General features: G+C 50.4%; 1 protein-coding gene across 1 annotated transcript; it reads right to left on the reverse strand.

The window, feature by feature from the left end:
• Positions 1-9,907: 9,907 nt before the first annotated feature.
• LOC112892549 lies at positions 9,908-10,741 on the reverse strand. The gene has a single exon (XM_025959689.1). The coding sequence runs from the start codon at positions 10,739-10,741 to the stop codon at positions 9,908-9,910; it is 834 nt and encodes a 277-aa protein (XP_025815474.1).
• Between the last annotated feature and the right edge of the window lie 7,390 nt (positions 10,742-18,131).

Below are 18,131 nucleotides of genomic sequence, written 5' to 3' on the forward strand. Positions count from 1 at the left end.
CTTTAATAAAATTTGCTAAGACTAAAAGCTAATGCAGTTGAGTCAGCTAGCCTAGAGCCTCATAGTCTGTGTTATACTTGTTGAGTACTAGTTGGTACTCACACTTGCCTCTCTACTTTTCTGTTTTATTTCGGATATCTTCGACTGTTGCTCAGTGCCTGGCAACGTGGAGGACTACGTCAGCGGCTTCGACGACTTCTAGGCGTTTGTCTCCCAGTCGACGTCCCTGTGGTGCCCAGCTCTTCATGTATTCATTTTACGCTTCCGCATTCCTTGAACTAATTCTTGATTCAGTTGTAATAAAGATATTCATTTTATAATTTATACGCTTTTATTCGTGACATGTGTTGTGATATCTTGATAATCTGTTGTATATATGCGTGACTTGATCCTGGCGCATATATGATTGCTCGATTTATGTTATTATAAATCGGGTGTGACAGCTTCCTCAGGCATCTTGGGGGACCAAGGGGGAGGCGTCAGCTCCCGGCGGAGGATGTGTTAGTGCTTCCACCGGCCGGGTACGGGTACAGGGAGGAACTCCTCGACCCTTCCTAGCACGGTGCGTGCCCACGGGTACCGCCTGGGCCCCGAGTAGGTTCAGCTTCCCCGTGTGTCTCAGCCTCAGCTCGCATCGTCGGAAGGATCATTCTTCCTAGGCGGCTGAGGCTGGGAAAGAGTTCCTCGCAATTGTCTGAGATGGCGTGGGAGTTCGGCTACCGGCGGTCGCAGATGGACTGCTCGCCGTTATCCTTTGCCAGGTTGTCCTCGAGGGAGGGGGTGCAAGAAGAAGGCTTGCGAGGAAGATGTTCCCACCAAGCTTCCCGCACGTGTAGCAGCCCTCCTCGAGGCTCCAGCGTTACCATCCTTGTGGTGGTAATGGGTTTTTGTACTTTGTAGCGGCAATGGGCCGACTGTATTTTGTAACACTTACTTGCTAGGAATAAAATATGTTTATTCTGGAGTGTTTTGTAACTACTGTGTCGGACCGTGAGTTCGATCGGGGGCTTGTGGCAGAACCAACCTGAATTATACCGGCTCAAGTACGCGAGTCCACTTCCGAGGGCTCCAACGTGCTTCAAACGGTATAATCCCTTGGCCTGTCGGGTAACGTCCCGATAAACCACCGATACACAGGATCAATAAGGTTACCTCACACGAAGGTGAGTCCAGAGATACAGTCACCATCATATGTTACATCACAGGGAATTATATTACAAGAGTTCTAAAAGCAGTATGAAATTTTAAATCTAGAGAAAACATTACAACTGTTAAAGTTAAGGTTCTTAGCAGCGGAAAACATACGCGACGATTCCTAACACGTCGTCCAGACGGATGCCATGCTAAGCCCGGGCACGACATCATTCGATATCACCAGTGCTGGCCGGGGACGGATCCCATTCCACGGACCAATCATCTGGAAGAGCACAGGGCCAAGGCAAGGGAAGAGTAGGGTCTTCACAGATATCACCTGAAAAAACATGCAACTAGCAAGGCTGAGTATACTAATACTCAGCAAGGCTTACCCGTCTCATGGTATACTTAGCCATGTAACTAGAATTATGAAGACTTTTAGCTTTGGGTAGAGTTTTTAGCTGAAAAGAATTAAAGAGTAGATCCTTAATGTCAATTTTTAGCTTTCAAGTTCTATGTGATTATTCATTCTAGATAAGCACCTATAACTAAGCAAGCATGGTATAATCTTTAACCAAACATCATCTTTGATAGCCATACAGTTCCTCTTGTTACTCTATGTGGTAAAGGGGGTAAGCAGTCTCATTCATCGTGAGAGGCGGATGATTCCTGAATCAAGATTCAAAACCTTGCAAGGGTAAACCTAACACACACGCTTGGAACACCAAAGGGTCGTTCCGAAGCAACCGTTTGCCTTTCATTCCGACTCGTGGATCATTGCCACCACAAGCGACTGCAGGACCATACGCACTTCCAAAGTGTAGGACGTACGTCTGTAGCGCGACTACAAAACCCGTACTCCTGGTTGTCCAGCAACACGTATTCCCACACGTCGAACAAAGTAACCAAAAGAAGCAAATACATGTGGTGGGGGGTATGTCCACTCCTCGGGCCGATCGGTTACTAGGCTTACCGCTTACCATATTTCACGGCATGTGGCTAGTACTTTCAAACGCTTAACCACCGCTACCACACACCGCGACCTTATCCAATTCAATAACACAGACGGGGTATCATCTCAACCATGATACCTCACAAACTCCCGTCCGTCATCCTTATAGTGATAACAGGAATGTAAACATTACAATTCCTATGTCGCGCGAGTGACAGGAAATCACCCGACTTCTACCGGTCCTATAAGCAGAGCAGCTATTCGGACTCAAGTACTAGTGTTCAATACATCGGTTCCTGGAATTATGAAACTAAGGTTTCCAAACAACTCCTAAGAACTTAATGCATACAGATATATATAATAGTATAATTTGCAGTGTAATAAAGTAGGGTTATGTCCGGGGCTCGCCTTTATTGGTGGGGCCGAAGTCAGTAAAGTTAAGATCTTCCGAACTTTGGTTCAGGGCTTCAGATAATTCCGTGACGAAGTTCCCGGGGTCTTCAGAATAACCTCCTTCTGGTTCCGGGATTAGCTGGTAATCTCCGTCGGCGAGGGTGGTCGAATCTATATGATATGCAAGATGGAGTTTAATGAATGCATACGCTTTCATTTCAATTCACGATAAAGTTGCAATCCAAATAAAGGAACATTACATTTCGACAAACAACCTAACTACCCTGTACTGGGCAGTCATTTATCGGGTATCAACCAAACTAACTAGTTACGTTAAGCAACAGGGTGGGTTACCCTAAATATCTATACTAACTTCATTAGGTAGCATGTTTGGTTATCTAATTGATTGGTGTATAGGTCTTAGCCTTAACCGATGAGGATGCATCAGATTTAGCTGACTGATGTGCTTTGGTCGTGCCTAACAGAGGCGTGTCGACGGTGCGATCTTACTGATCCAAGGTTGTGTACTTTGGTCTGGGTAGCCGATTGACAGGTGCATGGGTTTTCTAATTGATCGATGAAAACATCGATCACTTTAGCAGAGGGATGTTTCCTAAAGCGGCTGGGTCCTAACTAATCTGTGTGAGCATTGGCATACTTAACTGATCGCGTGCGTATCAGCATAGCGGACCCATGCTTTAGCAAAACTAGTCGATCGGTGATTTGACCTTCTAGCCGATTTAGTGTATCGGCACATTCGCCGATTTATACATCGGTTAGAATTAGTCGAGTGATGTATCGGCATAGCTAGTTGACTAATGCGAGTAACTAGCCGATGGTGTATTGATAGACTAGTCGAACTATGTATCCGTACGGTCTGTGTCTCAGCGTATTCAGCCGATTGGTGGATCAGCTGTGTAGCCGGTTTTCATTCTTAATGTTCTCCTATATCTACTGGGGCATATCAGCTGTGTAGCTGATTGTCCTACTCTGCACTGGCTGTGCCTAACTACGATGTGCTTAAGTGTTATCTTAGGTAACTAGATGTGGTTGCGTTGGTTTGATTACGCCAGTACAACAATCAATTGTTATACAGCCGATGGGGTTATCTAAGTTAGGCCTATTTCAAGAATTAGGTGTAACAGAACACTAATATTAAACTAGGTTGGTGAGACCATAAGTGCGGAGTTAGACTAAGGAGGATGTGGTTGAGGGTATGTAACCGGTAAGCATATAGCCGATCTCTCAGCCGATAAATCAGCTGATAACAGTGTGTGGATAAGGATGGGAAAACTAAGGATTGACCGGCCATATTTGACCGCTATGGGAAAATAACTGGAATTGGCTTAGATCGGTGAATAACAGAACTCTAAGATTGTGTGTGCATCTCCGATATGTCGACTATGTGTAGTTGATATGTTATCTAAATCGGATGGCTAGTTGATCACTGTGCGCATCGGCATAGCCGATTTGTATTTGTAGCAAACTAGTCGATCTATGAACATCAGCATGTTAGCCGATTAGGGTATGTAACTAGTTGATTGTGCATTAGTAAACTTGTTGATAGTGTGAACATCGGCCGAGCTAATATGTGCGCATGCATTAGATTTGTGAATTGGCACAAGTAGCCGATTCCCTATGCTGTACTGGCTGTGCTTAGCTGATAATTACATTCTCTATTGGATGTGCCTATCCGACTCTTGACGAGAGTATTAACCGGAGTAATCAGTGTTTAAGTGGTTCGATGATATCAGCAAACAACCGATTGACGCATAGCCAGCGTGGTTGTCCAGATCGGACCAGGTCGGTCAGGGCACTAACATCGGATCGGACCGATAGGGTGGTTAACATCGGCCGAGGGGCTTTTGCCGGTAAGGAAGAAGTCAAAAGGCTCATGGCCAATAGGGTCACGCCTATCGAAAATCGGCTGAACTAGTAGCCGATTGCTAAGCCTAGTTACAAAGGTGTATCAACTAAGTAGTCGATACACGAGGTAGACTAGGACCTTGACATAGGAAGGGGCTCTAACAAGATTGTAATCAAGACCAGAGCAAAGGTATGAGCATCCATATGAATAAAGGTTAACCAAACATCACACATCTCTATTAAAAATATGAGTTAACACTACCAAACTTATCAACAATGCAACACATGATACACTATACTAGCACAATAGACAAGCGGATTTGTACAAACATGGACCAAAAACTGATATTAATTCAACAAACATGGTTTTTAACTTTTTAGAAAGCTTAGTAAATGATCTATAACTTTCTTATATAATTTTATTATCATTTTAGGTGATTCAAAAGTTAACCAGAGTGAACCACGTAAAGAAATATTTTTATCCAGAATTGGACAGATTCTGACCTACATTTTAAACAGCTATATCTAGAGCTACAAATCATTAAAAGAGGTGTTCTCTTATATTTTAGAAAGCTTAAGAAACGTAATACAACTCAGTAGTTGTTACTAAGCAATGATTTAAAGTTTAATTGAGCCAAACAACACAAAGGCACTTAAATTTCATATCACATCATACTTAATCTATAGGGATTGCATACCAAAAATCAAGATCAATAAAGTTAACATGTAGAAGCTATGGATTTTACACTCTCTTATCTTTAGATTTAACATAGATTCAAAACTATTTGATTTCATATCAAACTCATTTAATAGAAGTTGTAGAGCTCAAACTCTAGTTTCTAAAAAAAACTGGTTTTGCAATTTTTGGAATTTCCTACTATTTTCTATTGATTTTACAAATTAGCAGCATCACTTCACATGAAATAACGAGCACTCTTACACAGGGGTCCTCAAACAACACTGTTCCCACGAGTCTAGACTTCGCAGAAAACCCCCTGAGCTTGCTCTAATTGTCGCACGAAGTCCATCACCTACAAACAGAACAGAGGAGGCGCTTGGGGGTCGGTTCCATGGGGAAAGAAGAGAATCTCGTACAGGGGAAAGAGCTCAGGGAGGCGCCTCACCAGATGGTCGCCGGGGGGGGGGGGGGGTCGAGCAGCACTCCAGGAGCCCATTTTTGGGGTTCGGAGGGTGAGGAGGAGGGCCAACAGGAAGTTCATGGCGGTGGGGGCGGAGCTCAGGGTGCGGGCTGCTCCGGCCGGGGAGGGCAGGGGCGGGGGTGCAGCGCCAATCTGGGGGAGAACAGGGGCAGTACCACGCTAGTCTGGGGAAGAGCAGGGCGGCAGCATGGATCTAGAGGCGATGATTGAGGCGGCCGGAATCAGAGGGGCGGAGGGAAAGGAGGAGAGCAGCGGGTGTAGTGAGGCGACGGGGATAGGGACGGAGAGCGGCTTGAGCCGTCCGTAGAGGCGAAGGAAGGTGGCGTGGAGGCAAGCGGTAGCGGAGGCAATGAGAAGGAGGTGCAGCAGCGATAGGGACGCGGCGAGGTGCGGCAGCACGGCGAGCGGGCAGAGGGCCCGGTGTCGTGCACGGGGTGAAGGCGAGCCCGTGGCGCGTGAAACGTGCGAGGACGGAGCTGGTGAGCCGGCATAGGTGGTGCAGGCGCGCAGCGAGGTCAAGCGCGAGGTCGACGGGGCATGGGAAGAGCTCGCGCGCGCCCGGGAGCAGGCGGAGCAAGGCGTGGAAGAAGAGCAGTGCACGGGGAGAGGATAAGACTACTGTGGAGGAGGTGGAGAGGATTGGATCAGCGTTAGCGCTGGGGCGGCACGTGGAAAATCTTGCAGCAGGAGGTGGCGAGGGCGGTCGGCATAGCGGCGGGCTGCAGAGCAGAAACAGAGCAGCGCCAGAGGAGGAAGAGAAAGGCAGTTTCTCAAGGACTTATTTGTAATTTTAGAGAATTACAGGGACCTCTTGGTAAAGAAGAATTTAACCACTATTCTAGAGCTCAAACAAAAATGTGGCCAAAATAAAAGTTGTACAACTTTTCAAGCTCTACAACTTTGTTTTAGGGTTTGAACTCCAAAACTCAAAATATGAAGTTTTATTTTAAGATTTGGACTAATTTGAATTTTATAAAATTTTTGTCCTTGTTAGGGTAAATTACATACAACCTTGGGCCTGTTTGCAAGATGCTATATAAGTCATGATTACTTACATTATTACCCTTTGGCCTCTAGTAATTTTGGAAAGTTACTTTTGTAAATCACCTATTTTACATAAAAGGACTTGTACTTTTATAAAATTACATAAACACCCTTATTTTACCATTTTACCCAAACTTTTACACAATTCAACACATACATTTCTAATGCAACTTTTTGGATAAATATATATATATATTTTTTACAAGGAACAAAATAAGAAAATATGTTTGCAAAACTACCCTTCACTTATTTTGAAATTACCTCCTATCCAAATACATTTTACAATAACAACCCTAGGTTTTTCTGTAATTACAAAAATACCCTTCTACTGGCACTTTAAATTCTCAAAAGCTTCACACAAACACACATAAGCTTTATACAAACCAACACATATTTCACACTAACAAAATATATGCCTAGCATTACAAATACACGAACTGTCACAGGGCTGGCGTTTTTCCATTTTTTCCGAGTGGAAACATGGTACCCGGACCCGCAGCGGTCCTTGTCATGAAGGATCACAGTTGAGTCGGTGATGCCAAGAGCATGCATGCATAGAGGTGGCCCCGTCCGCGATCTCTGCGATCGGAGGGGTTGAGTCAGCGTCACTTGCCTCGATGGCCTGAGTGACGTGCTGAGTGAGCTCCTAACGGGTGTGCTCGGACAAAATTCCAGGCGTCCGAGTGGAATCCGGGTCCATCATTCATAACGGGGTCGGCATAGCCCACAGGTGGTATTCCACTGCTCCTTGACCCACCTAGCAAATGCTCGAGTTGTCCGACTAACTCAGGTGGCCCGCTGGCCTCTCCTCGATGGAGATTCTGTGGGCATGGCTCGAGGTCCGAATCGAACGAGAAGGTCGAGATGACCCGAATCGATGCCTGAGTAGGTCGGGCAAGGGCCGCTGGGGCTTATCTACGTTTTCTCCCCTGGCTCTGTTTGACGCGAGGCGGCCTCAAGTCCTCCGTTGACCGGCTTTCAAACCTTGGTTAGTCGGATTCCCGAGTCGGGATCCGACGGCGTGCATTTGGTGTTTTTGAGTATTTCAAAAATTGAGCAATTAAATGCATGTATCGGATGAGGATGAGGCCTATTGAGGCTTACCCGGGGAGTTGGAGTACCGGTGCAGTTTTTTGGGGGCGCGTGTTGGGGGCGTCCTTACCACGTCACGGAAGATGATGGGGTGCCTGATCCGCCATGATTTCCGAGATTGATGGAGTGCCACCGTGCCTGCCGCCTTTCCATGTCACAATTTAATTTGAACAGGAGGGAGACGGTTCGCTCCTTTTCCTCTTCCTGCAGATACCGTGGTGTCGTGCACCGTGTGGTGCTAGGGTGTCATTATAAAACTACCATTCCGGCCAAACGTTCTCACCGGCGAGAGCTTGTTTTTCCGTTAAGAAGAAAAGGAGAGGTCCTCCCATCTTCCTTGCCCTTTAGCGAGATGGTGGGATGAGGGCTCTAGTGTTCCGCCTCAGGGGCCACTGTCCGTCCAGGAGATTCTGCGCCGTCACGGGTAAGCGTCGCTCGCCCTGTCGCTGTGCACCTTGGTTGCGGTTGGTGATGTTTTGGAATCTTCTCGAGCAAAGCAGGTAGTCAGCCTATGGTGAGCTCGCCGCCATGGAGTCGAGGCTCGAGGAAGCCCTTCATAGGGTCAAGGTCGCTCGGTGGACTGCGTCCGGCGAATAGCTGAGTATTGCTTGGGTAAGTCTTAACGACCCCTTCCTAGTTTTCGGTGGGTAGCCTAACTTGGCATTTTTGAATTCTTGTTTTGAAGAACTTGGAGAGGATTTTGTTGGACAAATCCCGGTTCCTCCGGGAGGAGCACGCTTGGCTTGGGCAGGAGGCGGTGGCGCAGTGACGGGTCGTGGAGCTAAACCATGAGTTAGATGCCGGTGGGGCGTTGGTGCTTCACGAGCGCGGCCGCACGACTGCTGCCGAGCAGGAACTTGCCACGACTCAGTCAGCTCTGGGTGTGGAGCAGGCGGCGCTGGGAGCGGAGCGGGTGGCCCGAGCTTTTGCTGAAGGGCAGGCTCAGTCCAGGGGACAACGTATCACCGAGTTGGAGGTGACGGTGTCCCAGAAGAAAGGGGGGCTCAAGATTATTGAGGCGACAATGATTGGTGAGTGGTTCTTTCCCCCCATCCCTTCGGTTCTGTTTCACGTTTTGTGGCCTCTGACCTTTGCTTTGTTTATGCTTAAAGCTAGGAACGAGGAATAGTCTCCTAAAGAGCATGCTGCAGAGGTCGAAAGATGCTTGCCATGCTGCCGAATCCAAGCTAACCAGTGCCAAAAAATTGATGGCATGGAACGTGCAGGCGCTGGCAGATTCTTTGGAGAGAAATAGGGTCCTTGAAGAAGAGCTCGGACAGCTTCGAGGCGCAGCGTGATCGGTGGTTATGGAGGTGCTCGGGCCTCATTCAGGGTCGAGCGCGCTCGTCGCCGACCTCTCGCAGATCTGGGGCGAGGTGGCGGGGCTCATCACCGCCGGAGTCTTCCACATGGCGCCTCGGGGGTGTTGACGTTGATGGCATCGCACTACTTGACCCTGGACATTGGGGCAGTCAGGAGGGGCTATGCAACTGGGTGGTCCGTCGGCAAGCTCTGTGAACTCGGACAGAGCTTGGAGAGGGAAGCAATTCGGGGCGGAGTGGGTGAAGGAGGCTCGATGCATGGAGAGGGAAGTGACTCGGGGCGGAGGTGGCGTCCATTCTGCAGAAACCAGGTTGAGCGCTGCCCCAGCTGAGTTGGATCTTGATCCGGGAGATCCTCCAGTCAATCCTACAACGCGACTGCTCTCGTCCACATCGTCGGCCGACGCAGACGAGGTGTCGTGGTAGAAAGTTTTGTGATTAGCTTTTGTTTTTAGAAGCTAAGCGCGGGAGGCTCAAAGAAGCCCCCCGAGTGAATATTAATAAGTGTTTGCAGTTACTTTAACTGATGTTTGTTTTAACAATGTTTGGGAAGCGTGTCCCGCCTGTATCCCTTTGTTTCCTAGAATGACTTTTTCCTTCGCAATTTCCCTTTTTAACCTCCTCGCTAACTGTAGGCTGCAGCGTGTAGCCTGGGGCTGGCCCGAGTGGCGTAAACTGCTAGTTTCCCGCAGGTTGTGATGAGGGCACGGTAGGTTAGGTGGCCCAACAGAAATCACTTAGGTAGCGCTGGGGGAATGGGTTACCCTTTCTTTCAGCATAAGGAGGTTTCCTTCCTGTACGTGAGATTTTAAAAGGAAAGAGAGGGTAACAGTGTACGTGGTGGTGTGGTCTCATGGGGACCCTGAGCGACCCGGGCCGAGAGTACCTGGGCCGGGGCGCTGTAGGAGTCGTCGTTTGAACAAAAGCGTATGAAAGGACTGAATTTAGGGGAAGAAACGACGTAAATGCTCAATGTTCCAAGTATTAGCGAGGATGTTGTCGTCGCTGTCCTTCAGTCTGTAGGTTCCTGGCCGGGCCACCTCCGCAATCATGTACGGTCCTTCCCAGGGCAGAGTGAGCCTATGCTTGTCCTTGTTCGACTGCGCTCTCCTCAGCACCAGGTGGCCAACTTCAAGGGTTCTTCCCCGAATCTTCTTCTTGTGGTACCTGCGAAGTGTCTGCTGGTATCTTGCCGAGCAGACCAGGGTCGTCTCCCGGGCCTTGTCCAACAAGTCGACTGTGTCCCGCTGAGCCTCGGCGGCTCGGTCGGGGTCAAAGGCCTTGACTCTTGGGGCGCCATGGTCCAAGTCAGAGGGTAGCATGGCTTCCGCCCGATAAGTTAAGAAGAATGGGGTGAATCCTGTGGATTGATTGGGAGTTGTCCTCAGGCTCCAGAGGACGGCTGGGAGCTTCTGGACCCACCGGCCAGCAAACTTGTTGAGCTGGTCGAAGATGCGAGGCTTGAGTCCATGGAGGACCATGCCATTTTCCCTTTCTACTTGCCCAGTGGTGTGAGGGTGTCCGATAGATGCCCAATCGATCTTGATTCCGTACCCGTCAGCGAAATCCAAGAACTTCTTGCCCGTGAAGTTGGTCCTATTGTCCGTGATGATTGTATTAGGCACACCAAACCGGTAGACGATGTCAAGAAAAAACTTGATAGCTTCTTGGGAGCTGGGCTTCATGATCAGTTTTGCCTCAATCCATTTGGTGAATTTTTCCATCGCGTTGAGCAGGCGGGTGAAGCCGCCAGGAGCCTTCTTGAGAGGCCTGACCATGTCGAGATCCAAGACCGCGAATGTCCATGTGAGGGGGATGGTCTGAAGCGCTTGCACTGGCTAGTGGGTCTTCCGGGCATAGAATTGGCACCGCTTGCACATGCGGACGACTTCTTCCACATCGTGTAGTGCAGTTGGCCAGTAAAAACCCTAGCAAAAGGCCTTGCCGACCAGCGACCACAGGGCTGCATGGAGCCCACAGATGCCAGCGTGGATCTCCAAGAGGATTTCCTTGCCTTGTTGGGTCGGGATGCATTTCATGAGCATCCCTACAGGCGACGGGCTTTGCTTGTATAGCTCTGCGTCGATGGCGACAAATGTTTTGGTGCACCGAGCGACCCTCTGCATCGTGGTTCTGTTTGGTGGGAGGACCTCGTCGAGAAGGTAGGCTAAAAGAGGCACCCTCCAGTCGGGGTCGGTTACTGTTGCGTCGGCCACAGAAGCCACAACCTCCATAGCAAGGCAGTTGGAGTCCCCCGAGCGCTCAGTCAGGGGCTGTCAGTTCGGGGGAGACCCGGCCGGGGCCCCCGGGTACCGGGTCGAATGGCCCTGGAGGTGGGTCTAGCTTAACGCGGATTGAAGGCGCGTGGAGGTCGTTGACGATGACCCCACTGGGGGTGGGGTCCCGCTGGGTTGCCATGTTAGCGAGTGCATCAGCATCATTATTGTCCTTCAGCGGGACATGATGCAACTCGATTCCTCAAAATTTGTCCTCCAGTTTGCGCACTTCTAGGTAGTTTGCGTTCATGAGGGGGCTTTCGCGGTTGGATTCGTTCATGACTTGGTCTACCATCAGCTTAGAGTCACCGTAGACGTAAGAGCCGAGTGGCCCCAAGCTCGATAGCAATGCAGAGGTCATTGATGAGGCCCTCGTATTCGGTGACATTGTTCAAAGCTAGGAAGTGGGGACGGATGGCGTAGGGGAGCCTGTTTCTCTCGGGCAAGATTAGTACTACGCCGGCCCCCACACCTGGTCCCATGACCAACCTGTTGAAGTATTGGGTCTAGTACTCGTGGGTGATGTCCGGAGTCAGGGTTTGGACCTCGGTCCAGTTGGTGATGAAGTTGGCCAGGGCCTGCGACTTGATGGCGGTGCGGGGGGCGTACTTGATGTCATAGCTCATGAGCTCGAGCGCTCATTTGGAGATGCGTCCCGTAGAGTCACGGCTATGGACAACCTTACCGAGTGGGAATGAGGTGACAATGGTAACCTCATGATCGGTGAAATAGTGCTGAAGCTTCTTAGTTGCCATGAGCACGGCGTATAAAAGCTTCTGCACCTGCGTGTAGTGGGCTTTGGTGTCACACCCGATTTATAAAGAACATAAATCGAGCAGTCATATATGCGCCAGGATCAAGTCACGCATATATACAACAGAATCATCAAGATATCACAACACATATCACGAATAACATTAATATAAATCGTAAATGAGTTATTTTATTACAACCGAATCAAGAATCGGTTCAAGAGTGCGGAAGCGTAAAACAGATACATGTAGAGCTGGGCGCCACAGGGACGTCGTCTGGGAGACAAACGCCTAGAAGTCGTCGAAGCCGCTGACGTAGTCCTCCACGTTGCCGGGCACTGAGCAGCAGACGAAGATATCCGAAATAGAACAGAAGAGTAGAGAGGCAAGTGTGAGTACAAACTCGTACTCAACAAGTATAACACAAACTATGAGGCTCTAGGTTGGCTGAGTCGACTGCACTAGCTTTTAGTCTTGGCAAAATTTATTAGAACTATTTACTACAAGTGGATGAATTACCATAAACTCACATTCCATAATAAATTAATCAGTATTAATTAAGAACTACTGAAAACCATTCAAACCAAACCACCCGGGGAATCTCCCTAACCAAAGGTTGATAGCCCCACTAATCAAAAGGAGGATCTAGGCCGCTCATGACTGTGAGCACAGCTGATATATCAGTTTTACACTCTCGAGAGGTTGCACAACTTTACCCACAAGTCGTGAGCTACGCTAGTTGTTCATCACACTTCCTTAGGTGAGATGGCTAGCAAGCGCACTACGAGACCGTTACAAAGGATACGTTGGTAAGGTGTAACCGCTAAGGTTTCTGGATCAGCGACGATGGGGCCCACCTCCGGGGGTACAAGACACACAGCACAGACCAAGCCGGAGGAGCAGGGACCATTGAAGCTTACCACCCCTCTTGCCCACGCAGGTAAGTTACTCCCGAACCAACACGACCTAATTAGTAAGTCAAGACCGTCCCATTCCAGTCTTGTGGTTGCGCGGTTGTCCCAGGTTGTCGCTCTATGAACCGATCCTTATGGAGAGTGGCCAACCAAGCACTAAGCACCGTGCTGGCCCCCTAAACCATGTTTCTATCAAAACATCTTTTAAGGAGACGTGAGCCGCTCAAGCACACAGCACAGAGAGCCACTCTCAAAGTTAAGTTGCATATAACCATTAATCAATTTAATTAAAAAGGACCAAGTGTGTTATAGCGCAGCAACCTAGCACAACTAGCCATAATGCAACCCAAAGGATATATATATAGGATATAAAGTGGTTAGGAAAGTCCTTATAGGCATACAGTATTAAAATGCATTATGAAATTGTATTAAAAAGTGATAGGAAGTTCATGTTATACTTGCCTTCCTCGTACTCTTCTGGCTGCTGCTCGAACTGCTTGGAAGATGGCTGCTCCTGGTACTACTCCGAGGGCTCGACGTCTACTCACGATCATCAAGCATGGTCCACACATACACACATGCACAAACAATAGTAAAACTATAAGGAAACAGTACACCAATACAATAGAACAGCACACAAAACTAGTCTAAAGCTACTCTACGCGTTACAACGATCACGTGAGCGCGAGAACCGCCTAAAACGGAGCTAAGACGCGAAATCTAGGGCTAAAACAAGGTCCAGGGACCTATTTGTAAGAAAATAGGAAAACCAGGGGGGTTCTGTGCAAAAACTGAGGGCTAAAACCTAATTAAAGGCTAGACCTGGGGTCTAACTTGCTAAAAAATCACAGCATGGACGGCGGGCACTAAAACCTAGAAGCTCAGGGGCTTAAACGAATAAAACAGGACCTCACAACAATTTCTTTTGAACTACCCAGGAGCGCGGGTTGATTTCAGAAAAACGCAGGGACTCTTTAGCAAAGTTACCGGCGCTGACCGGCACGCCGTTCCTTTGACTCGCGCGCGGGACTGATTTGGGCCACTGGATTTGCATCGGACGGCTCAGGGGAATAGGGGGGGGGGGTCCGGGCGGCGGTGTGGCGACGCCGGCGGCAGCTGCCGCGGCGGCGTGGCTCGGGCTCGCCGGAGCTCGGCGTTTCCGCCGCTCCGGGGGCCAAATCGACCTAGGCTTGGGTTGGGCGTGACCTACGTGACACACGCGACCTACCTAGGGCCAAAACGAGGCACGGGGAGGGGTCTAACGATGAGCACGACGGCGGGTTGGCGCGGCGGCGTAACGACGGCGCGTGCGTTCCGGCCTCGGGTGTGGTCAATGGTCCACAGCATCCGTCGCAACTTGACTAGGGGTGACGTGTGGTGCTCACCGAGGGGTTGTGGAGGCCGGAGCTGCGGCGGAAGGAGGTCGGGTTCTCGTGGAGGAAGGTGATGCCGAGGTGGCCGGGGTCCTTGGCTTGCGTAGATCGGCTCCGGGGACTCCTATGGAGGTAATCAGGGGGTTAAGGGAGTCCGCAGTTCACCGGCGGCAAGGAATTGCGGCGGCGGCCGTGCTCACCGGTAGCGGCCTTCGGGAGAAAATTCGGACCGAGGAACGGGCCGAGGTCGCGGGTGAAGGGCGCTGGAGCTTCTGGGTGGTGGGGCGATGCTGATGCGCAAGCTCCTGCGGGCCGTGGCGCGGTGGAGCGGCGTGCCCACGGTGGCGCAGAGGAGGTGATGCGGCGGGCCAAGCGGCTGCGGTGCTGGGCGACGGTGGTGACGGCGGGGATTAGGGTTAGGGTTTAGGGGGGTTGGGGCTGCTCTTTGTAGGGCGGCGGGGCCACCTTGGCGTGCGGGCCCGGGAAGGGGAGATCGTCGGAGGTTTTGGGAGGGCGTTGCGCGCCGGGGAGGAAGAAGGAGAGGGAGAAGAAAGGCGCTGACGCGTGGGACCGGTCTGGCAGAAGGAGAAAAGGAGAGAGGGCGCTCGGGCTGGGAAGCTGGGCTGGCTGCTGGGCCGAGCCGGCCCACGTGGGGAGGGGAAAGGAGAGAGGGGGCCCGAGGGGGAAGAGGGGGAGGGTTTTGGGCCGGGCTGCTGATCTCTTTTCCTTTTCTTCTTCTTTCCTTTTTCTTTCCACACTCAAACTATTCAAACAACACTATTTGAATTCAAATAAATTTGAATTCAAACCCTATAAACTCGACACAAATAAAACAATGCTCCAGCATGAATGCACAAGCAAGTTTATCCTATATTTAATTTTATTTCCTTGTGTTATAAAATTACTTTAGATGCAAGGTAAATTAGAGAAAACCCTGGAAATTTTATTTAAGCCCAAATAAATTCCTTAAAATTTGGGAAAATTACATTAGGGTGTTACATTTGGTCTCAGTGAGTACTTCGCTGATGAAGTACACTGGCCGTTGGACCTTTAGCACATGGCTCGGCTCCTTCCTTTTGACCACAAGAGCGGTGCTGACCACGTGGGTGGTCGCCACAAGGTAGAGTAGGAAGGGCTCTCATCGCTCGGGAGTGATGAGGACTGGGGCCGAAGTTAGTAATGTCTTGAGGTTGTCCAAAGCCTGCTGGGCCTCTTCCGTCCAGACGAACGTGTTTGACTTCTTGAGGAGTTTGTATAGGGGCATTCCCCACTCGCCTAGTAGGGAGATGAACCAACTAAGGGCAGCCAAACAACCGGTGAGACTTTGCACGCCTTTCATGTTGCGGATGGGGCCATGCGGGCGATGGTCATGATCTTTTTGGGGTTGGCTTTGATGCCACACTTGGACACTATGTATCCGAGTAGCTTCCCCTTTGGAACCCCGAATGTGCATTTTTTGGGATTCAATTTGACGCTAAATGTTTGGAGGTTAGCGAATGTGGCATCTAGCATGGCAATCAGATCTCCCACGTGGTGTGCTTTCACCACTATGTCATACACGTAGGGCGGGTCGATCTGATCAGCAAAACATTTCTGCATGCAATGTTGGTAGGTGGCGCCGAATTTTTTTAGGCCGAACGGCATGGTGAGGTAGCAGTAGGTGCCGAACGGGGTGATGAAAGAGATCGCGAGCTGGTTGGACTCTTTCACCGCAAACTGGTGATAGCCCGAGTAGGCAGCTAGAAAAGATAGAATTTCGCATCATGATGTGGAATCGACTATTTGGTCTATACGTGGCAAAGCAAAAAGGACCCTTGGGACATGCCTTGTTAAGGCTAGTATAGTCAACACACATTCTCCACTTCCCATTCTTCTTTTTTACAAGGACGGGATTGGCAAGCAAGTCGGAATGGTACACTTCCTTGATGAAACCGGCTGCTAGAAGCTTGGCGATCTCCTCGCCTATGGCCCTGCGCCTCTCGTCGTTGAAGCACGGGTTTGGAACCTGCTTTGATGCGAGGGCCATTCTCTGTTAAGGCCAGTATAGTCAACACACATTCTCCACTTCCCGGTAGGGGATGTGTCAGTGCTTCCACCGGCCGGGTATGGGGAGGAACTCCTCAACCCTTCATGGCACAGCGCGTGCCCGCGGGAACTGCCTGGGCCCGGAGGGGGTTCGGCTTCCCTGTGTACCTTAGCGTCAGCTTGCATCATTAGAAGGATCATCCTTCCTAGGTGTCTAAAGCTGGGAAAGAGCTCCTCGCTGCTGTCTGAGATGGCAAGGGAGTTCGGTCAACAGTGGCGGCAGATGGACTGCTCGCTGTTATCCCCTGCCAGGTTGTCCTCGAGGAAGGGGGTGCGAGAAGAAGGCTTGCAAGGAAGATGTTCCTGCCAAGCTTCCCGCACTTGTAGCAGCACTCCTCGAGGCTCCAGCGTTACCATCCTTGCGGTGGAAATGGATTTTTGTACTTTGTAACGGCCGTGGGCTGACTGTACTTTGCAACACTTATGCAGGAATAAAATGCGTTTATCCTGAAGTGTTTTGTATCTGCTACGCCCGACGGGAGTCCGGTCGGGGGCTGGTGTTTTGCCATTCTTCCCAAGTGGAAATGTGGTACGCCAACCCACATCGGTCCTTGTCGTAAAGGAGGGCGGTTGGGTTGGTGACGTCATGAGCGTGCACGCATAGGGGTGGCCCCGTCCACGGTCTCCGAGACCGGAGGGGTTGAGTCGGCATCACTTGCCTTGATGGCTCGAGTGACGTGCTCGGTGAGCTCCTAGCGAGTGTGCTCGGGCAAAAATTCCGGGCGTTCGAGTGGAATCCGGGTCCGTCGTCCGTGACTGGGTCGGCATAGCCCGCAGGTGGCATTCCACTGCTCCATGACCTACCTCTCGATAGATGCCTGAGTCGTCCGACCGACTCAGGTGGCCCGCTGGCCTCTCCTCGATGGAGAATTAGTGGGCATGGCTCGAGGTCTGGATCGGACGAGAAGGTTTAGATGACCTGGATCGCTTCCTGAGCAGGCCCGGCGAGAATGCTGGGGCTCATATGCGTTTTCTCCCATGGCTTTGTTTGATGTGAGGTGGCCTTGAGTTCTCTGCGGACCGGCCTTCGAACCTCGGTCAGTCGGATTCCCGAGTCGGGATCCGATGGCGTGCTTTTGGGGTTTTTGAATATTTCAAAAATTGAGCGATTAAATGCATGTACCAAATGAGGATGTGGCGTACTAAGGCTTACCCGAGGAGTTGGAGTACCGGTGCAATTCTTTCGGGGGTGCGAGCTGGGGGCAGCCCTGCCACGCCATGGAAGATGATGGGATGCCTAGTCCGCCATGACTTCTGAGATCGGTGGAGGGCAACCGCGCCTGCTGCCTTTCCCTGTCACGATTTAATTCGAATAGGAGGAGGGACGGTTCGTACGTTTTCGTCTCCCCGCGGAGACCGAGGGGTCGTGCGCCATGTGGTGCCAAGGATTTACTATAAAGCCCCACTATATCGGCCAAACATTCTAACCAGTGAGTGTTTGCTTTTCCGTTCAGAAGATAGCGGGAGGTTCTCCTTTCTTCCTTGCCCTTTCGTGAGATGGTAGGAGAGAAGCGCTCGACGGACGAGGGCTCCGGCGCTCCGCCTCGGCAGCTACCGCGCCTCCGCGAGATCCTACACCACTAGGGGTAAGCGTTGTTCACATTATCACTGTGCGTTTTGCCGTGGTTGGTGATGTTGGGCTCCGCATTCATGTAGAGCTATTTCCACAGGTCCTCGGGACTTCATCGCTGGCGCGAAGTGATTGGGTGACCCTCTACGGTTGCGGTGTCAGCGTTGTCGGGGTCATCCTCCTCATCCGAGTGTGACA

This window comes from Panicum hallii, chromosome 5 (assembly GCF_002211085.1).
Source record: "Panicum hallii strain FIL2 chromosome 5, PHallii_v3.1, whole genome shotgun sequence".
In the NCBI taxonomy this organism is placed as follows: domain Eukaryota; kingdom Viridiplantae; phylum Streptophyta; class Magnoliopsida; order Poales; family Poaceae; genus Panicum; species Panicum hallii.

What these genes read in the sequence shown, in the direction of transcription:
- LOC112892549 (XM_025959689.1), bottom strand. Translation starts at nt 10,741, where the DNA reads ATGGTCAGGCCTCTCAAGAAGGCTCCTGGCGGCTTCACCCGCCTGCTC.